Raw genomic sequence first — 22,686 nt, 5'->3', positions numbered from 1 at the left:
CATTTTTAAAAAATTTGATAATTACCATGCCCTGTCTTTATTTTTACCTTTCTAGTCCTACTATCCTAACCCTAGATTCTAGTCCTCTTATTTCATGTCAAGATGCATCTATTGGTTTAGCCTTGAATTAATAACCAGTCTCCATTGATTTGTTCCAAAACACTTTTTTTTTAAAGTTTCATATTTTTACAGTTATATTTTTAAAAGATTATTTATTTATTTTGAAAGAGTGATATATAGAGAGTGAGACAGAAAGAGACAGCTTCTATCTGCTGGTTCATTCCCCAGATGGCCACAACAGCCAGAGCTGGGCCAGGCCGAGGCCAGGAACCAGGAGCTTCATCTGGGTTTCTCATGTGGTTGGTAGGGGCCCAAGCACATGGACCATCCCCTACTTTTGCAGGCACATTAGCAGGGAGCTGGATGGGAAGTGGAGCAAGCTGGGACAGGAACCGGCACCCATATGGGATGCCTGTGTTGCAGGCAGCAGCTTTACCCACTATGCCTTAGCACTGGCCCCCAGTCCTACATTTCTTTCTCTTTTTTTAAGATTTTATTTTATTTATTTATTTGAGAGGTAGCGTTACAGACAGAGAGAGTAGAGAGAGTTTAGCCATTCCCCAAATGGCTGCAACGGCCGGAGCTGCGCTGATCCGAAGCCAGGAGCCAGGAGCTTCTTCCGAGTCTCCCACGTGGGTGCAGGGGCCCAAGCACTTGGGCCATCTTCTACTGCTTTCCCAGGCCATAGCAGAGAGCTGGATTGGAAGAAGAGCAGCCGGGACTAGAACCAGCGCCCGTATGGGATGCTGGCACTGCAGCCGGAGGCTTAACCCACTATGCCACAGCACTGGTCCCCAGTCCTACCTTTCTAAACCTTCATACCTTGAACCTCTAAACCTTTGCCCCTTGAAGAACGTTCATTTGCCTTTGTGTGGGGTTTAAGGCTGTTTGCAAGATGGGTCCCACCTAAATGTAACATGGTTTTCTCCCAATACTAGAGTGCTCCAGTGAGATGATCAGCTCGTTTCTCCTCCGGTCTGACAGTGTGGCTGGGTAATATACCTGCAAAGCTCTTGCTCCCCATTCCTCAGTAATTGGTGTATATCAGATTCTTCTCATGCTGTAACTTCCTCCATATAGGAAAACCTCTCCATGTAGCCTTTCTCCACTCCTAATATGATTTATCTTTTTTTTGTTAGTACATATAATTCAAAATGTTTGTAGAAAAATAGAATGAAAAGATAAATTTATTTTGATGAAAAAAGTTTGGAATCCATGTATAATTTTGTCACAACACACATTTTTCCAAGAACTTTTTAAAGATCCCTCATATGCATCGATTTCAGGATTTTCTGTACCAAAATAAACTTACCTTTTAATTCCATTTTCTACAAACTTTTCAAAGTGCCCTCATATTTATATTACTCTGTAGCATAGGCCACATGATATCTTATATGGTATTTAGTTTGTTTAATTATCATTCTTGCCGGACCAAAATGTTTTCAGGAATCATATTTTACTCCCATTTTCAGCTCTCACATGGCCCACCACAATCCCATATGGTCGACCCAATGAGCACATACTGAAGAGTTTTATTGTCTCTGACTGCTTGGTTCTCAGGGCTGTCATGCTGTGTGAAATGAGTGATAATGGAAAACCATGAACCCAATCTCCAGTTCTCAAAGTGCGTGCTCATACTGCTCAAAGCCCTCCTTAGATGTCAGCCCCACAGGAAGTGCAGTGGAGTTGGAAGATTCACTCTGAACATAAACAGTTCCTCCTCTGAACTTTCCAGTAACTTTTCTAAACTTCTGGAAACTGTTTAGAGAGCATTCTAATCTGTGCACATGTCTGATGCCCTCGGTCCAGTTGTGAGCTCCTTGGTGGGAAGTTCTGCGTCCTGGCTTTGAGACCACCATGTTGTCTGGATCACCCAGGGCTCCAAGCATGTGTATTTATGCCCTGATGCTGTGTGTACATGCCCTGATCCTGTCCCCTCCTTTGTTCTCGTCTGTGTACCAGAGGTGAACTTTAGACTGCTGGGCTAGCTGTTTTCTCTCATAGATTTTTATTCCTATGGATTTGTCCCTACTGACTTTTGCTCTGTGCTCATATTAGGAAAGCTTACACAATTTCAAAAGGAAATCATTTCACTTCCTGCCCTTGTACTTAACATAATCTCTAGTTTCAGAAGGTACATTTTTTGGGTTTGTTTTCAAGAAGACAAGGACTTTTTTTTTTTAACTTTAAGGAACATACTTAATTATTTCAACATATATTGCATTCTTGGCTTGGAAGGAACATTTGTGTTAGATATTGAAGATAAACATTTTTCTATGTTATGGTCTCTGCCTTGAAGAAGTTGAGCAAATGTTTCCGCTTCACCACCTATCTCCACCAAGGCTGGAACTGATTGCCTTTCTTTGTGCCTCATATTGTGCACAAAGGAAGTCACTTATCTTTTTTTAAAAAAAGAGTTATTTATTTACTTGAAAGTCAGCATTACAGAGAGAGGGGGAGAGACAGAGAGAGACATCTTCCATCTGCCAGTTCATTCTTCAGATGGCTGCAACGGCCAGAGCTGGGCCAGGCTGAAGCCAGGAGCCAGGAGCCACCAGGAGTTTCATCTGGGTTTCCCAGGTAACAGGGGCCCAAACACTTGGGCCATCTTCAGCTGCTTTTACAAGGCCATTATCAGGGAGCTAGATAGGAAGCAGAGCAGCCAGGACACACCTGAACTGATACCCATATGAGATGCCAGCATTGTAGGCAGTGGCTTTACCAGCTGTGCCACAGCACCAGCCCCAAGAAGATATTTATCTTGAGTAATTAAATGATTTATTTTCATGGCTATCTTCAACTAATAATCTTCAAACCCTTGAAGGGTAGATATTCTGTCTTATTTATTGTTTAATATAGGGCCTAGCACAAAATAGGTGTTCAGTAAAATGGTTATTAAATAAGGTTTAGTAATAATGCTTATTCAATAAATGTTTCATGGGAACAATTTGGCTAACCCAAACTATATTTGGAGTCCAGGTTAAAAAAAAATGAGCGAAGGCCGTGTGGTGAGAAAGAGTTTGGTGTATAGCAGAACAGATAGCCGGCCAGTAGGATTATAGTAGGTAGTAGGGTCAGATCACATGTCACAAGGAACCAAACTTCTCAGCCTCAGCATGACTGAAAATGTGAACAGTGTTTTGCTGGCACTGGCTGTCCTGTGTAGTCACAGACTGTCGAGCAGCCAGTAGACCACCATTAGGCCCTTTCCCCCAAGCAGTGATGACCAGAAACATCTCCAGGTGTTGCCAGATGTACCCTGTAAGGGCAAAAGAGTTTGAAGAAGAAACACTGATGTAGAACTTTGTAGACAATTTTGTAGTGTTTACTTTTTATTCTAAGTGAAACCAGGAAGCTACTGGAGGGTTTTTCAGGGAGTGTCCCACAGCGATTTAGATTTTAAGAAGATGAGTCTTGTGAGTGGAGTAGATTTTCAAGGACAAGAATGGAGTAGGGACCTCTTTGGTGAGCGCAGAGTCGAGGGCTGATGGGTGCTAGGTAGTGTGAAGGAAGAGGCGGGATTATGAGTTGGTCCCTGGGGAGAAAGAATGGATTGAAAAAAATGCTTATTTTTATCTGCTTGAAAGGTAGAGTAATAGCAATAGCAAACACATGCAAGAGATAACAAGGAGATCAGTCTTCTATCCATTGGTTCACTCTCCCAGGGCTGGGCCAGGCTGAAGCCAGGAGCCCAGAATTCCATCTGGGTCTCCCACATGGGTGGAAGGGACTCATATACTTGAGTGATCACCTGCTGTCTTCCAGAGGGCATTAGTAGAAAACTGGATGAGAAGCAGAGCAGCCAGGACTCCAATTGCCACTCTCATATGGAATGGCAGCCCATGTGGCAGCTTAGCCCATGGTACCATGATGCCCATCCAGTGAGAATGGATTTAAACAAATGTCAAGGAGTAGAAATAGAATGCCAATTTGAGGAGTGGCACCCAGGGAAATGACAGGGGTGCATAATATGCAAGGCCCAGTTAAGAAGGGATAATTTCAGGCCTCACTCAGGGTACCACCCACAGAGCTAAGAGAGGTCATGCAGATCTGCCTTGTCCTCTGTGGTCTGCATCTGCAGCTGGCCTCCCCTGGTCAATGACAGATAGCCCAGCCTGGTCTTGATGGTAGCACAACTGCATTTTGAACACTCATTCTGGAAGCAGTGAGGGTGGATGGGGAAGGTGTAAAAGGAAAGGAGAGGGGAGGAGGCTACTGTATAATCCAGGAGAGAAATTAGGAAAATCTAAAATATACAGGAGCAATGGGAAGAAGGGGGAAGGAACAGGTGTAAAGTTTCTCATGGGATTTTTTTTAGTGCTGTCTTCTGTATTTCTTGCTGGATGCTTTACATTTTTAAAGTGCCACTATTTGATTATTTCTATTTCATATACTTTTAGCTAAAAGTGAGGCCTTGGAAGTGGCTTATTTTCATCCTTATTTAGTTTACTTTGTAGGAGTCACTTCTCTAATACAAGCATCTGGGTTCGAGGTCTTTAAGGACACCATGAATATTGGGATATAGATTTTACCATCCTTTCAGCCAGTATGTTTGCAGTTTAACATAGTAAGATACTGCATTTGACATGGTGTACCTTGCATGTTGAAACCTGGCAAAACAAGTGCTTTGCATTTCCTCTTTGGACTCAGCCTCTTTAAAATCTCCCCTAAGTGCGCATTGTCTTTCTTCAGTGCTGGTTCTTTAAACTGCATCATTTCCAGGCTGGTTGATGGCAGTGTCCTCATGCCTGTCCCCTGCCTCCAATCTTGACCACTTCCATGGACCTTCTAGAAATCAACAGAGTCATGTTTCTAAACAGAAATATGATTCTATCATTTGCTGGCCTAGACCCCCTCAATGACTTCCCAGTGTTCTTTCAAAGCCCTAACAAGTCATAAAAGTTCTTACCTTCTCTAGGTAATACCCTACCTGTCCCATCTTCTCCACTGCCCCAGCTCAACTATATTTACTCAAAATGGCTCCTCATTTTGCTGAGATTTTTTTCTTGCCTCTTTGGATCTTGTCTTCCATCTGGCTATGGCTTACATGTTAGGACTCAAATACTCCCTCCAATGCAAATCATCTCTGATTTGCACTCTCCTGGCATACCCGTGGCACTCTGAGCTCACTTCTACTATGGTGTTACAGATACCTGTAGTTTTGTTTTGCTCCTCAAGGCAAATACTACATATTATCTGTAATTTTACTTCTAAAGTCTAGCAGAGTTCCATTGAATGAATGAGGGAAGATCCATTCATGTATCTATCAGACATTTATCTAGAGTGTCCACCTTGTGGTGAGCCCTGTGCTAGATGCTAGGGTTTCATTGTTGAACCAAAATGCACATGGTCCTATCCTCATGGAGTGCGTGATGGAGAGATGCTGAATTCAAATAATGATTCAAAATGTGATATTGCAAATGTGGTACTGTGAAGGAGAGATGATGGTGTGTCCAGGAGGCACACAGTTTTCCCTGAGGCAGTGGCCCTTACATTGAAATCTAAAACATCAGTAAGAATCAGCTAAATGAGGATGAGTGCAAAGAGTGTTCCAGGCAGGCAAAAGAACCACTGTGTGTGTCCAGGTCTTAGAGGAAGTAATCTGGTGGGAATGCGTGTGGCTGCAATGACAAAGCTGAGGCTGGAGAAGGAGCTCAGGGCAGACCAGGCACAGCCTGTGGTTCCTGTTGGTAACTTACTCTTCTTCTTAAGAACATAGAGAAGTCACAACATGGTTAAAGAGGAGACTTTCGGAAAGAAGTAGATCAAGGAGCATAGGGTAATTATTAGTGTCTGTGGTTATTTTATCCCAGCACTTTTATTTATTCTGGTGATTATGCATAGTTACCCTTAGAGTCTACCTAGAGACCTCGTTCCACTCCATTGGTATTATGGGGCCCCTTTTGCTTGTCTTCAAATTTGTTTTAGTTGAAACAGATCAAGAAAGCACTGAGATGGCTTACAGTAGTGTGTGTGTCTGACTTTTCTGCAACAGCTCTTCTTTGGCCTATTGATCTGGCCAGTGTGCACGTACATAGGTTATTATCTTTGGTGACAAAAGTTTGAGGAGTCTGCCTATAAATGACTGCATTGGTATCAAAAACATGAACCTGAGTGATTTATTCTAACAAGGGCTTGAAACTGTGCTGTTTCTAGCCCGTGTTCTTGCTCTCCTCCAGCCCCAAATGTTTTTCATGTATACAAATTAATGCAGTTTTATATTTTTTGCATAGCTAATTAAGAGGTCACACTTGCCCATCAGGAGAATGTTTGCACACTATTGTCATTTAAAAAAATAAACCTTTAACAAGAATTAACTGTGCATCATGCACTCTGCTCAGGTATTCAGAATGCAAAGTAAAAAGGACACAGTCCAGGTCCTCATGTTTCTATGGTCTAATGTGAAAGCCAGATAAATAGACGTTCAACTGCAAAAAGATAGTGTGATAAGCACTGGGAAAGGAGAAGTAGAATGAAGTACAGAAGAACATAAAGAGCATAAAGGTGGCGAGGGAACTTAATTTGAGTCACCTATCTCCCCTAGGCTGAGGCAGCAAAAACTACCAGAAAAGGTGAAGACTAATTTAGGTCCAAATGTGAATAAAACTGAGCCAAGGGGACAAGAAGGGAGAGGGGAGGTTATTCTAGATAATAGAGGTCAAATGGGCAAGGACACAGGAGGCATTAGTGAGTGAAACAGATTAGAGGCATTGCACATTGTTGGAAATGGTGGTAGCTTAGGATCTAGGCAGGGGAGAGGTGAAAGTTGGGGCTGCAGAGGTGAACAGAGGTTAGATCATGAGTGGCTTATGGTAAGGTCATAAGACATATGTGCAGGCGGGAGGGAGCAAATCTTGTAGGCTCCACTTGAAAGTGTAGTCAAAATATGATTGCTTCTTGATACCTCACTACCACCACTTTTTCTCACCATCAGTTTCTTGAGTGAATTTTGGCAAAACTGGTCCTAGTGACCTTGACCCTTTTCAACCAGTTTCTAACATAGAAGTCAGAATGTTTAGAACATAAGCAAATCAAGTCACCCTTCCATTTGAAACTCTGCATTGGTTTCCCATGATAGACTACAAACAATGCTCTGAAAGCTCTTCTTAACATATACTACTATTTATGATACTGTGTCATTTGTTTGTTTATTTATTTTAAAGATTTATTTATTTGAAAGGCAGAGTTACAGAGAGGCAGAAGCAGAGAGAGAGAGAGAGGTCCTCCATCTGTTGGTTCACTTCCCAGATAGCTGTAAAGGCTGGAGCTGTGCCAATCCAAAGCAAGAGCCAGGAGCTTCTTCTGGATCTCCTACACAGGCACAGGGGCCCAAGGGCTTGGGCCATCTTGTACTGTCTTCCCAGGCCATAGCAGAGAGCTGCATCGGAAGCGGAGCAGCAGGAACTCGAATCAGCACCCGTATGGGATGCTAGCACTTGTAGGCGGCGGCTTTACCCACTATGCTACAGCGCTGCCCCTGTTTATTTATTTATGTTGTTTATTGTTTTCTTCTTCAGTAGACTGGAAACTCCATGAGGATAGTCATTTTTGTCTGTTTTTTTTTTTTTTCCACAGCTGTGTCCCCAGCACATGAAAACATTTCTGGCACTAAGTTGGCAGACAATATTTTTTGAGATTACTGTTTCATTATGAGAATCAGCTCACTAAAGATTATTGAAAATGTATTTTAGTTGCTGCTACCTTTTCTTACCTTTCCCCTACCTTATTGCACTCTGGATTCAGACTTGAGCATTCCTCAAATGGACTGGTTTTATGAACATATAATAGTCTATTTGTCTCCCAAGTAGACTTTTGTTCTCAGCCAACCCTGGACTAAGTGAAAACATGCTTTTCTTTCTTGTGTCAGCTCCCCTTGCCTACAATGAGTTCCCAGGGAATAGGATTAGACTCATGTGTGCACGCCAGGAATGAAATCTTGGCATTTCAGTGAGAGGAGAGTGGTGCTCTGATGAACTGTAACAGGAGCTGAATGATAACAGTCACTGGGTTCCTAGTATAAATCACATTTTAAAAGGCAACCTCTCCCTTCCTTTGGATTGGTCATATTCTGGCACTTGGTGCTGCTGCCTCCATGCTGTGCAGATGGACTCCTCATTTTCTCAGGCTCCATAGGAATATAAAGCATTTGATTTCTTCATAAAATAAGAGCAGAGAAATAGAGCCGGAGAATAACACTGTGGACACATTTAATGATATTTATTTAGTGAGTAAAAGAGCTAGACCTTTTGTTACCTTGTCTCCTCTTCCTGTCAGTAAATGTTATTGTGACTACTGGGTCATGTTTGAAGTCAGCCTCCTCTGATTAAGTTTAATCACCTTAATGATGATGGGTAGTAGATTGCTAAACAGTTACTTTTATATACCATGAAAAATGAGAAGCAGTTTACATTCCTTCTCAGGACTGCTGCATCGGATACTGCACAGCATCCACATGAACAGCACCCTGCTGAACACTGTCAAGCAGAGAAGGCAGAGCTCTTGCTTTTAAGGTGCCTACCATACGTTACCATTAACAACCAATAGGGCTCCTGCTATTATCATTATTTATTGAGCTCCTACTGTGTAGCAACTGCTACCATTTAAGTTACAACAAGATGTTCTGCCTGTTACTTCATTGCCTGCTCTCAGTAACTTCAAAGTAGTTAACTTCAATGTCTCTATTGTCCCGATTACAAAACTGAATGCAGAGGGGATAATTAACAATAAACAAGTAATAAGTGAGCCTATGCATTAAATCCAAGTGAAACAATTATTCAGAGTCATAGCATAGGAGATGTCTACTATAGCAACTATAGAAGATTTAGTTACTAGGGGGACTAAAGTGAAGAGGATGAAACCCCTTCCATCAAGAAGCTTAACCCTTCAGTAGATATTTTGATCAAGCAAAGTGAGTCCATTTCTCTTGATGATTTTCCCATGTGGAAATAAGACTACATACCAAACATGAGTATTTTGATTGTTTTCTCTCTTTCTGCAGAAAGGAGCTGGGTATCACCTTGATCTCTTTTGGGTGGCCATCCTCATGGTGGTGTGCTCCTTCATGGCACTCCCATGGTACGTGGCAGCTACCGTCATCTCCATTGCTCACATCGACAGCTTGAAGATGGAGACAGAGACGTCTGCGCCTGGAGAACAACCGAAATTTCTAGGAGTGAGGTGTGTTAGAGCAAAGCACATTGTGCACACGTCTAGATGTCAATCATAAGGAAACAGGCAGAGTTTGAGGAGAGAGAGCTGATGATGATTGCTTTAGTCTTATATTTGCAGACTATGTTTTCATCAGAAAATGTTTTCAATAATTTTCTTAGTTCAGTTCTTATGATAATGTAAATTTTCCTTGATTAACAATAGGCTAAATGATGCAACATAAAAATACAAGCAGGTGATTCATTTTCTTCAATGCACAGGTGATTGGGGCTCTGCAGTACTTATTCTATCACAATCATATATCATGGTCCCCGAACTGTTGAGTCTGCATAAAATTTTTTAAGAGTCTACAGAAGGGAAAGGAATTATTGTTTTCTAGCTCATTTTCTGTCCCTAAAAGCATTGAGAATTTTTGACCTCCAGGGTTAAATTTACATGGCCACCGATGACAATAGCAGAGGACCCCCTTATATTGGTGGAGTACTTTCTGCAGCTGACTCTGCTCCTAAGTGCATGGGGTGCAGAGCTCACGAGATAGAATCCCGATTGCCATGCCGTACCAGTGTGTGATTCTTTCCTGGGGGTGGGGGACCTTTGTTGGATGGGAATCATATTTGTCAAAAGTACTCTTGTTGTTGTAGACTTGGAAATTAGACTGATGTGATTTATCGTACTCATGAGATTTCCCTGAGCTGGTTGTCAATGAGGAAGTGGGACAATGTAATATCTGTCTCCTGTGTAAGAAGGTACAATTACACACAGGACAAGTTGTTTAAAAAATAAGGGCTTCAAAGAGGCCAGTAACTGATGAACCAAAAGCAATTAGTTTTTCCTTCTTAGTTCTAAAAGGAGCAAAAGATTTAATAAAATCACTTTTTTCTTAATGAATTCCAGCACAGTTTACAGTAGCTTTAAGATTTTTAAATAGTTATTTTTAATTTACATGCTGTCCTTGTCCTTGAAGTATTAATTACAGGTTATGAACACCTTTGCTGTTTTAGGCAAACACTGATTCAGTCAATATGTGGTCTTTTTTTTGTTTCTTTTTTTTTTTTATGAAGGTAAAAAGATGAGAGCATGTTGATGAGAACAAGAGGTAGATTGGTAATCTTTTGATTTGGTTTCAGGGAACAAAGAGTCACTGGAACCCTTGTGTTTATTCTGACTGGTCTGTCAGTCTTTATGGCTCCCATCTTGAAGGTAAATATGATAAACCCTTGCCTCTTCCTCCGTCTCAGAACAGTGACAGATAACTGGATGTGTGAAGAGTGGAATTTCTTGCAAGATTCTCCTCAGTTTAAGAACACATGGCAGCAGGGGTCAGGTAGACAGAGGACTTCAAAACAGTTTTATCTCAACTTTCCTCTCACCTCTTCACCCCTTCCCGTATTATTTTTTGCAGTTACTTGGCTAAACCATAGGAATTTACCAATTTCCAACTAGGAGAACAAGTTTCATATAGTTAAATCTGAAGGATTCCTCTACACACACACACACACACACACCACAGACACACATTTTTATTCTTTTTCTCCTTTTATACATCCTTCCCTCCCATTGCCTCCAATTACTTAGCTATGTCTTATCTCCCTACCTCCATTAGGCTCCTGGAGAACACAAGTGATTTAAAGTGATCATGTTCAGATTTTTCTTCTGTTTTTAATTATTTCTGTGTTCCTATTTTCTTTGGACCAAAAAACCTAGGAGTCTGCAAAGGAGGATTAGAGTCAAATCACTGACTTATAATTAGAAAACTTTAAAAGTGAACTTTTGAAGAAGAAAAATTATGTGGTGGATGATTTAAGAAGTTCGGACTCAGTATGTAGGTTTGAATGGTGGGGTAGAGATCCATGTCAATGGGTAACTATAGACTAGATGTAAACACCCGTTTAGAAGCAGAAATAGAACTAAAGGGGAAAAGGTCAGTACACACCGGGACTTCAAAAAGTTCATGGAAAATGTGTATCATGAAAAACCTGTGCATGCATTTCAAATCTTTTTTCACACCAATATAAATATCTTTTAATTCTAATTTTCCATGAAAATTTTGAAGTCTCCTTGTATAACTGTTAATGAAGCTTCCCATATGCTTTTGTGATATGTTTTCTGTTTTCCCGTTATATAAACAATGCTAGCCAGTAACTGATGATTTCTATCTTATGTTTTGTAACATAGTAAAACCTATAGACCTAATGATAGTAAACAGCCACTCAGCCCTATTCTTCCAAATTTTTCTTTGAAAATTTTCATGACACATTTCTGATTTTTAAAGTTTTGAAGACGCCCATTTGCTTACACAGTCAGCAGTATCCTTTCTTAAAGGGTTTCAGCAGTATAGAAGTACAGAGAATGAAAAGCAAAAGCCCTCAGATGAGCAAATTTTATATCCATTGCCATTAAGATGAATTTGTGGAAAGTGGAACTGTAATATCTTAAGCTGTGGGTAAGATTGCCTTTGCCTTCAGTGTGATCAGACTAGCGCATATGTTGTGCATAGAGTACTTGATAAACACTTAAAATACTTAATTATTCATCCTTTGTCCTTGGTTTCCATGATGTCTGCTCACTGGATTCATTGATTTCTGACTGGGCTCATGAAGGAAGATTCATCTCATGTGACACATGAAGAATTAAGATTAAGGAGAGGATCTTAACCGAGTACAGAGCCGTATTCTGCAGGGACAGAGGGAAGTCTGTTGTCCCTTCTGCCGGTGCAGCGCGAGTACGGGGTAGGCTTGATGGTGCAGTGAGTTTCACAGTATTGAATCCACTGCAAAAATGCTTACTGTGCCTCCAGCCCCTTAGAGACACCAGCATGTCGGCTGCGGGAGATGTCTCATGGTGGCTTCACCTCACAGGCAAAGGGAACTCCTCTGGAGAGAGACGTTTTAGGGAACTCATTGCAGCCTTCACTGTTGGGGGCTGTACCAGATCCAAGTCCCCCACCCCCAGGGTTCACTAAGCTGAGCTCACACATTGCAACAGCGAGTTTGATGGGGTCTCTGTGGACTTAGTCACTATTGAGGCAGAAAAAGAAGCCTTTTTGTCAGTGCACATGTATTCATCACACCCCCCTGTTTTTTCTGTTAGTGTTTGTTATTTATTTTCATTAATACAATATCAAATCATAATTTAAGAGTACTAATCCAAAAAAGCCAGATGTGTTTAAAAGTTGTGTGTGTGTGTGTGTGTTACAACAAATTGGCTTTAATGCTGGAGGATCTGTCAGTTGTGTAATCAAGGATGATTCCAAAGGGATACAGAGAACAGATACTGTATAAATTGCTATTTTTAGGAAGAAACAAAAGACCTAGCTTTTTTTTTTTTTTTTTGACAGGCAGAGTTAGACAGTGAGAGAGAGAGAGACAGAGAGAAAGGTCTTCCTTTGCCGTTGGTTCACCCCCCCAAATGGCCGCTATGGATGGTGCACTGTGCAGATCCAAAGCCAGGAGCCAGATGCCTCCTCCTGGTCTCCCATGTGGGTGCAGGGCCCAAGGACTTGGGCCATCCTACACTGCACTCCCGGGCCACAGAAGAGAGCTGGCCTGGAAGAGGAGCAACCGGAACAGAATCCGGCACCCAAACAGGGACTAGAACCTGGGATCCTGGCGCCACAGGTGGAGGATTAGCCTAGTGAGCTGCGGCGCCGGCCAAAACCTAGCTTTTTAACATCTCTTTCTGCTTTCTCACCCTGCACCCAAATATGGTTGCAGAGGAGTTAAAGCTGAAAGCCCTCTTATTCTTTCCAGTGACTGTTTTCTGTTCCTGATAAGCAAAGCACCTTAAAATCCCCAGGAACAGATTAGAAGTCAGAGAAAGGCAATAGAAAGATCCAAGGGATTGGAGAGCTTGAGCTGGCCTTCTTCTTTGCCCTTTCCTAAGCCCTGGTGGGCTTTCACTTGCCTTTCTTCAGCTGCCAGTCTCTACGATTGTGCCTATTTCCACCTGGCAACTTTGGGTTAACCCACAGAGTTATTGTCAGAAGCAGTGAAACAGGTGTTCTCAGCAGATATGGATGCTAAGCAAGGTTTTGCCCAACACGTGTAAAATGAAATTGCTTTGTTAACATGGTCTCTAAGATATCGTGGAAAACCTAACACAAACAGCAAGAATAAAATAGTCAAGCATTGGCAACTGAGATTTCTGACTTCAATAGGTTAGGCTGTGCCCTCCATTCAGGATTCATATCTCCTGATAAAGTCAGCTAATTTCAGGTCACTGCAGCTTCTTAGCATGGCAATCCTAAGTTATACATGTTCTTCCCAGATCCCTGGTTAGCTCATTTGTAAAGTCAACACAGGAAGGAGCAGACGTTGAGGGTACAGTTTAACCAAAACCTAAGTTATGACTAAGTAAAACCCCTGGTTAATCATTAACCTCAGAATTCACATAGAAAAAATGGTATCAGTGATTAGTTCAGAGGAGGGAACCATTTTCCAACCCTTTGTGCCCGTGTGTTTAAAAAAACAGGTGTCAACTTCAGAGAATGGTTTCACTTAGGAGTCTGGCTTTGAAAGGCAGATCAAATGAAGGCAATCAAGAGAAATATGTGACTTTGACTTTAGAAAACTTTCCCTGCCCAAGTGCTGATACCTCTTACAAGTTTAATGCTTTCAGATGATCCTAGTAATCTTCTCTCTTGCATTAATCAGAGTAGGTAGTTGTCCCCTTGTCTACTTAGGCAAGCTTACTTTGAACATGAACTGTATGACCTTTGTTTTGATCTCTCTGCTGAAATCTGTCTTTTATGTGGAGGAATGTAAGGAATTACAGTGTACAAGCTTTGAGTTCACGAGGATACCCCTTGACCCTCGTCAGCCACAGTCACACATGCTTCAAAGCACTGAGTCCCACCACTGATTCAGTACAAAATTGCTGGGAAGCCAGAGCAACTGGCTTCCCAGGCTGGCTGAATGCACACTGCAGTGTTTCAGCAGCGGAAACCTTGCCTGTTATGATAGCATTCTGTGTAGGGAAATTAGGGGAGACTTAAGAGGAGGGGAAAAAAAGATGAAAGGCAGTGCCTTGAGCTTACTTTTTCCCATTTTTTTTTTTTTCTGGAAAGTCTAAAGACATAAACACCAAGTTCAGTTCACTGCTGCCTCTGTTGCCTTTGCTTGAATTAGTTTATCTTTAACATGAGGAGTGGCCAAAGAGTATCTTTCAGATGTGTTTAGTGTTCTGAAATGAGGAGGGTAGCATTTAATTAGTATTGGCAAGTATGATTGAGCTCCTGCCATTTGCCACATGCTCCACTGAGTGACAGGGAAACAGCAAAATGATGGTGGTGATGATGGTTGATTGGTGCTGCCATTTGTTGAGGTTGGCGTTGGATTAAGGGCTCAGCTCTGATGTTTAAAATTTAGTCCTCTAGTGACACCTGCGAAAAGGTACTAATAATAATTTTAATTTTCCACCCTATAAAGCCCAGTCCTTGCCCGCTGAGAACTGAACACGTCCATTTCTCACGAGATGGTCTTCTCCAGCTTCTTCGATCTACTTTCTAATCTTCTCTTATGTGGACAGAAATGTGGCCTTTTATCAAGCTTCTCATCAGACCTCAGTCTCATTTCTTCTGAGAATAAGTTCCAGGCTGCAAATCAACAGCTTTCTTATCTGCTTGCATGTTCAAGGCTCAAGAGCATATTATGTTGATAACATGACTCTGAAGACATTTTTGAGAGCTGAAAAGGCAATATGGTAGAGCTTGATTAAAACCGGGGCTTCGAGTCTGACCTTCACAGCCATCTTTATGTCTGGGATCTCTGCCATGCCATGCCCCAACCATTAAGGTCCCCAGGAAGGTTGTGCTTAGAGGACAACTCTACTTGTCCATCAAGGTCCTCATGATAATGATGGAATTAATATCACACCTATCATTTACTGAGTATGTGTTCTTAGCTAGACTCTGGATGGAATGTTTTGTCCTATATAGTCTTGTCCTATATAGTCACTTTCTTGATGAGACTACTGAGGATAAAGAAAGAATTTTTTCAGGGTTGTATTCCCAGTAGAGTCAGAATTTTAAACCAGGTCTCCATGGCTTCTGTGTCCATGCTCTGAGTTTTAGACACACACACACACACACATGCACACACACAAAACCCTGACCATTATTCTACAGGGAAGTCTCACTCCTTTGTTGGATGACTATCTACCCTGATTGTTACATTTATTCCTTTCCCATGTTCACATCTGAGAGTATTCCAACACTTTGTGTGAATCAAACGGAGGTATAACTAAACAAGAACAGAAGCACATTTGGCAGAATTTGAAACTTTTTTGACACGATCTAAAGATGTTAGTTCTTTCTTTGATTTCATCTTAATTTTATTATTCTATCTGGTTGCAGGATAAATTTACTGATTTTTTCATTTTAAATGTTTACTAAATGTAATACTGATTTATGATTATGATTTTTTGTTTACCTATTCAATATATAATTTTCTTTGCATAATTTTATCATTTGACTATTCTTAATATTCCTGTAAACCTGACATTCCTTGTGTTTGTTTTTAACGATTTATTTATTCATTTGAAAGGCAGAGTTACAGAGAGGCAGAGGCAGAGAGAGAGAAAGAGAGAGAGATCTTCCATCTGATGGTTTACTCCCCAAATGCCAAAATGGCAGGAGCTGGAGCTTCTTGGTCTTCCATGCGGGTGCAGGGGCCCGAGGACTTGGGCCATCTTCCACTGCTTCTTGGTCAGTAGGCAGAGAGCTGGATCAGAAGTGGAGCAGCAGAGACTCAAACCAGTGCCCATATGGATGCTGGCACTGCAGGCGGTGGCTTTACCTGCTAAGCCAAGGCGCTGGCCCCACACCTTGTGTTTTTTATGTTTTAATTTGTCTTTGTGAATTGTATATTATTATGCATATTGTGCTGATTTAACTGACCCTGGGGGTACCACCTTTTTAAAACTTCTTTCCCACCTGTGAGAAATTTTTATTGTGATGAGTTTTTAAGGATTGGCCTTGTGACATCAATTATGAGCCAAATCCAATTAAAATAATCCCCAATAATTACCAAATGTCACTAAGATTTTTGGAAGATTTTTATTGAAATGTCGTACTATTATAAAGAAAACTGCTAATTTAATAAGATACTTGAATCACATTGAAGTTGACCAAATATCAACTTAGTAGATTTATTTTTGCATTGTTTCCTTTCTAGCAATGAATAATTCTTTTAGAACATTTTCGTATCTAAAGCTGTTTTCCTGTGCACCCTCCAGGCCGTTGTACAGTAGACTCAGCGATATCCATAATCATAAATGCATTGAGGGCAGATCTGAGCAGCAGAACACAGCTTTCCTTAACTTTGGCCATGGGACCCCAAAGTCAGCCAAGGATAAGGACAAGCCCAGGAGTAGGCTCTTTGTATTTCTTTCTTTCAGGTTAAAGAATGCTTTACTCAGATTAAAAAGTAACTACTGCAAGAAGTCTAACTAGTTTTCCACAAATGAACTATGCCTCTTTTCCCCCTTTCTGCCTTTCCTTCCTTGCCCTCCAGTTAGAAATGAATGACAAGGAAAAAATCATCCTATATTAAGGAAAAATGAAAGGTGTTTAAAAAATAAATGAGTCAAAGCTATCACATGGTCCCTTTGTTAGCTTTATTATTTTTCACCTAAGTTCATAGGAGGAATTGTAAGGAAACATGCACATCTTGAATGAAAAGCCTGGGTCAGAACTCCAGTGTCTTGAGTGTGATGTGTTCACCTCTTTGTGGTGACTGTTGGGTATTACAGCATGCTTGCTTCCCCACCTGCAACTCTGGCTCTCTGACCCCCTTCACCGTTCTCTGGTTGCTTTTTTTGAACTTCACTTTAATTGTTAGTCTTTTCTAGGAGAAGCACTCATTGTTTTATATGTAGAAGTAGATTTATTCCAAATAAATTTTATGATTTCCATGGCTAACAGATAACAATTGGAGATAGCTGTGACACACTTTGGAGTTTATTTATCCTCTAATAGTGGCCAAAAGGGCTCAGATACATCTGTACATCTTAGGCAGTCTCAAGAAGAGACTGATTATTCTGCACTTAATACATGTAGGTAGTTCTTTAAATATTACCCTAAAGCCATACTGTGTTTTCAGTTCACAATAGCCTCTTTTGTATAGATTTGGTAAGATTGGCCTTACTTGAGTTGAGATTTTAGTTTTTTATCTTTGAAAAATCCTGAAGTTACTTGAACTCTTTTTCACCATCCAGGGTTGACAACCTTTGTTGTCCAGACAGAATATTTCCCATAAACAGGATTACATTGTATTTCTTTAGTTTCCTCATGACTAGTTGGGTTTTAAACATCTAGGAATGGGTCCAGTTGCAAACATATTGGAACTTCTTATTGTCTAAACGCTTTGGCTTAATGTAAACTCTTTTTTTTTTTTTTTGATTAATGCATGGGAGTGTATTAATTTATTTTTACAGATGTGTAGCAAACTCCTGAGTGTAACATTACTTCCAGATGCTCCATACTATTTTCAAGCAGTGTTGCCATTAGTTCATCCTGTTAATACTCCTGAGAAGAAAGGGGTGGTAGTGTGATGGTTGTTTTAGGGAAAGAGGCATTTGTATAGCAAGCTGATATATCATTCAGCAGAAATTAATAAGGGAAAATCAAGAAAGAGTTATGAAAGGAATTTGATATTATTAAGAGTGAGACACCCTTCACCTCTGTATCTCAGAGCCCACACAGCATCTGGTTTACATAGTCATTCCTTTTAAGGGGAAAGGGAAACAGAAAATTTCCTCCTTGAATTAAAAAAATTATGATTAATGTGTGCTCATGTGAAAAACAGGCATCAAGTGAAATGGCAAATACCCTCCACTATCCTTCATTTATTTCTGGTACAAAGAGTTTGGAAGTTTATCCAGTGACCAGCAAAGCACATTAACTAGAGATCAGTGGTGGTTACAACCTGTCATTTAGTGCCAGATGTAGCCTCTGTTTATGTGCATCTGCATTACTGGTTGCATTATTGTTGTTTGTAATCCATGTCCCTTTTTATTCTTCCCAGTTTATCCCCATGCCTGTACTCTATGGTGTGTTCCTGTATATGGGGGTGGCATCTCTTAATGGTGTGCAGGTAAGGTCTCCAAAGTGATGTAAGTGGTAATGAGAATAGTCTAGTAACATATCTTCCAAGACAAATGCTACTAATCAGTTGCAGAGTTCTTAAAATTTTTTTCTATTTACTTTAGTTTTGATTCAATTTTGTTTTCTTTTTGGTTTTTATTTTAATTTTTAATTAGTTTTAACAGATTCAATATGTTTTGTAGATTGGTAACATTAGTAATAGGACATGCATACTTTTCAAAATATTTATTTATTTATTTGAAAGGCAGAGTTACAGCGAGAGCAAAAGGGAGAGACAGAGAGAGAGAGAGGGAGATCATCCATTTGCTGATTCACTCAAATGGCTGCAATGGCCAGAGCTGGGCCAGAAACCAGGAGCTTCTTCTGGGTCTCATGTGGGTGCAAGGGTCCAAGCACCTGGGCCATCTTCTATTGATTCCCCACGTGCATTAGCAGGGAGCTGTACTGGAAATGGAGGAGCCAGGACTCCAACTGGCACCCATGTGGGATGCTGGCTTGCATGCCGTGGCTTTACTTGCTAATCCACAGCTCCGGCCCCTGTAGATACAGTTCTCAGAACAGATGCTATCCCCTTCCTCCCTCCCTCCCGGTCTCCCTCCCATGCTCTTTCCTCTCTCTCTTTCTCTCTCTCTCTCTCTCTCTCTCTCTCTCTCTCTCTCTCTTTTTCCTTCAGTTTTTGAGGTAGCATATTTTAAAATTACATTATCGTAAAAGGCTTAATACAAAGTCAGCTGGTGTTAGCAAATGGTCTCATACAGACCCATTCTAGAAAGTAGGTGGTCAAAAATCATTTGACCACGAAAGTAAGAGAGCTGTAATCCTATAAAATTTTCTTTTTCTTCTTCCCACTCCCTGCCCCCCAACTCTGTCTCTGTCTCCTTTCTTTTTGTCTTAATAAGGACAGTTAACCCTCTCAGGTCTCCTGCAGATAGCATCAGGCAACATTTATTCCTTTGCCTTAGCTCAAATGAAGGACAGGCTATTCTTAGTTGATTTGTGTTTCATATGGCTGACATCATTAATCAAAAGTTCTACACCAATAAAAGAGTAAAGTTAATGTGGTTTACATGCTGCTTTTGTCGAAACCTTCAGCTCTTCACAATTTTGGTAAAAATTGAACCCTGTTTAAAAAAATCATTAGGGGAAACTTTGTAAGCCATTCTGTCTTTCAGCTGAGGTTTAATTTAATCAACACCAGGAAACTGGAAGTACTTCTGCTGCTTTCTGGCACCTTCTTAATTGTAGCCTTATTTAGCACTTAGTAATGTTTTAATGGGAAAAGACTGCATGTTCTGTGAACATCATAAGAATTTATTTGAGCCCCTTCAAAATAGTCCTTGCTTCATTTTATTGCATTGAGATTAATTCTCTTTTAGAGTCAGATAGAGCTGGGCTAGTGGCCAGATCCCCCAAAAGAGAAAAGGCTACTTTCTGTTCCTCTATTAAGGGTCATTGAATAGAACTGTTCATTATTGGATATTTGTTACAAAACCCAAGGTGATTCTCCATGGACTGGAATAGATGAATGTGAAAATGAATTTACTTGTGATCATGAAATTTGTAAAATCATTTTACTTTTTTTACCTGCCATTGCAGATGTTACCTATTCTACTAAATGGAAACATTCAAAACCAATCTGACACCAAACAAATATTTCTTATTTTTGTTTGCCTTTAGTGAACCAATTGAGATCAAAAGTTTGATTTTGTATGTGTAGGGAGCTTTATAGATGGTTGGAACTCAGGATATGTTTGTTAAATTAAAAGAAGAATGAAAACCAACCACATAATAATGATGGGGAAACAACTTTGCTGGAGGGACAGCAAGTGGATTTCCTAAATTCTGCAGTGCTGTCGTCCCTAAGGATTTTTCTTTTTTCCTTCCTTTGCTCTTGACTCTTCCACTTTTAGATGTTTTTGGCAAGATTTGCTTTACCAGGAAGTTTTGTAACCCATTCCTTATAAGTGAAAGCCCCCCGGACCAACAGTCAAAACTAGCTGTAGAGGGAGAAAGAAAACTCTTTAAACAGGAAATGACCTCAGAGACGATTGTCTGTAATCCTCTAATTTACTATCTCACACTTCTTTCTCTCCAGAAAGAACACAGAGCTACTTTTTCAGAGTTCTTGTCATATAACTCTTCAATTCAGCAGCTACTTACTGAGCATCTTTGAGTGAGAGATACTGTGACAGGTTATGAAATATCATCTCATTCATCAACATCATTAGTATCAACTCAGCAGTTGTTCCGTGACGCATAGCACCTGTCACACGGATGCTCAATACTCATTTTAATACCTGTTTATACATAACCATGTGAGAGCCTCTCTTAGATGAAAAAGTCTAGTTGTTTATACCTTCAAGCTCATTGTAATGTTCATGTAACTTTTCTATGAACAGGAATAATACATTGCTGAATGTCCTCATCAAGTTTACGCCACAGATAAATAATTAGCAATTTATTAAAATATCAGTGCATTCTCATTTTAAAGTTGGATATTTGCCTCACATGCTTAAAACATCCTGAAGTGTGTATTATACACATTTCCATCTCCTCCTCTTTAGGGTAAGCCAACGAAGCAGAGTAGGCTAGAGGAATTAGACATCTCTCTTCAGCATATCATCCCTAAAATGCACAAGATGCTGTCTCCCAACACTCAGATAGTCAAAACAGTAACTAGGAGGTGGGCATCTGGAATTTGTTTTGCATCATGGTGTATTCCTTGATGGCTAGTTTATCTCAGATCTCTGCCTAGCTTTCCTGTGAAAAATTAAAGAAAATTAGAAGACTTGCACAAGAAGACTTACTTTGCTAGACTGAATTTAAATTACTGTACTCTCTGACAAGCGCCTTTGAGTGGAAACTGCGGGCCTAACTTACATATTGTAGCTCATTTGAGGTTAGTTAGGCATGGGTGGGGACGACTATGTGCACCAGTTCTTGAAGTAATGCAGTTGGGTCCTCTTCCCCTTTCCTTTCTAGTTCATGGATCGTTTGAAGCTGCTTCTCATGCCCTTGAAACATCAGCCTGACTTTATCTACCTGCGTCACGTGCCCCTGCGCAGAGTCCACCTGTTCACTTTCCTGCAGGTGTTGTGTCTGGCCCTACTCTGGATCCTCAAGTCGACTGTTGCTGCTATCATTTTCCCAGTCATGGTAGGAATTCCTTTAAGTGAACCTACCCACGAGTTCATGCCAATATCTCACGGTTATTGTAACCTGGAAGACACATCTATCTATCTTTACTGTGTACTTCCAGAATTTTCTAGCTTTGACCTCATCACTTTGCTCAGTGGGAATTTAACTTTCCTAAGTCCACGGCAGTCTGGGATAAGCCTTAGATTCAGAACCATGTGAGTTCATGCTGATCAAGGAACCTTCTTGTGGTGCCATTAGGTCATCTGTAAGATGGCAGCGGCACTGTTAGTGTTGTTTTGAGTATCAGTAACAAACACCAACCGTACAGCAGAATGCCTGCCCTGTGGGAGACATCAGTGCACATTGCACATTAGTTATGTTAACAATAGCATTGCACAGACATTGAAGTAGAATGAATCTAAAGAAGAGTACCAGACGTTTCAGTACAAACAAGAGAGGTGTGTGGTGGCTTGTGAGAAATCCAGTGCAGTAGATGAAAAGAAATGAGAAGTTCAGATCTTGAAGATCTTGTGGTTTGCATCTTGGCTAAGCTTAATGATGAGGCTGGACTCACTGTTTTTGGTAAAGCAAGCAAGAGTCCACTCTGGATCACAGGTGAAAGAAGGGAAAAAAGTAAATACAAGGTTTGTATTTGGCTTCATTCTTGAAATCACACTTCAGTTAACTCTGTGTATCTTGCAAGGTAATGCAAACACACGCATGTACAACACATCACAAAGCCAGCCCCGGGTCTGTTCTCTCTCTCCCACAGCTCTGGAAATGGAATTTCCGTAGCCTTACCACATTTCATTTTTATAAAAATCCTCTTACTCTCAGCCAGGATTATGTTTTATTTTCTGTATATTTGTTATTTGTAATCGTCTTTCTCCCAACCATGCATAAAAGGGGGGGGGGAGTGAAAAATACGGGTGATATTTGTTGTCAGTTTTTTTCCCTTAATGGTCTGTATCTCTTTTTCTCCCTCAAACTACATTAACTACTCGAAAACACACTGTGTGTGAGAAATGGCTCCACTTTTCATGTTAGTATTATCTGCCTACCTACTAGTTTTGCTTAGACCAGGAAAAATGAAGCTAGAAGCCAATCAATTTGGAATATATCCAGTAAATGACTTACTGCTTGTGCTAAATCATAATAAAAATGTTTTATCTTTCTAAAGTGTTTTTATATTTCTAGAGGTTTCATTTGGTCATAAA

At 40.6% G+C, this 22,686-nt stretch overlaps 1 protein-coding gene across 12 annotated transcripts in view; it reads left to right on the top strand.

The window, feature by feature from the left end:
* Positions 1–22,686, top strand: part of SLC4A4 (solute carrier family 4 member 4) — a 378,301-nt gene that overhangs the window by 342,765 nt on the left and 12,850 nt on the right. For all 12 annotated transcript variants that reach the window (XM_089301672.1, XM_089301671.1, XM_089301675.1 and 9 more), the window contains 4 exon segments: positions 9,059–9,237; positions 10,356–10,428; positions 18,252–18,320; positions 21,314–21,487. In XM_089301672.1, coding sequence (XP_089157798.1) covers positions 9,059–9,237; positions 10,356–10,428; positions 18,252–18,320; positions 21,314–21,487 — 495 coding nt within the window.

The sequence above is a fragment of the Oryctolagus cuniculus genome, chromosome 8, assembly GCF_051225735.1.
Source record: "Oryctolagus cuniculus isolate XC-2025 breed Fujian yellow rabbit chromosome 8, ASM5122573v1, whole genome shotgun sequence".
NCBI classification, from domain to species: domain Eukaryota; kingdom Metazoa; phylum Chordata; class Mammalia; order Lagomorpha; family Leporidae; genus Oryctolagus; species Oryctolagus cuniculus.
This window is presented reverse-complemented; position numbering and strand designations above follow the sequence as displayed.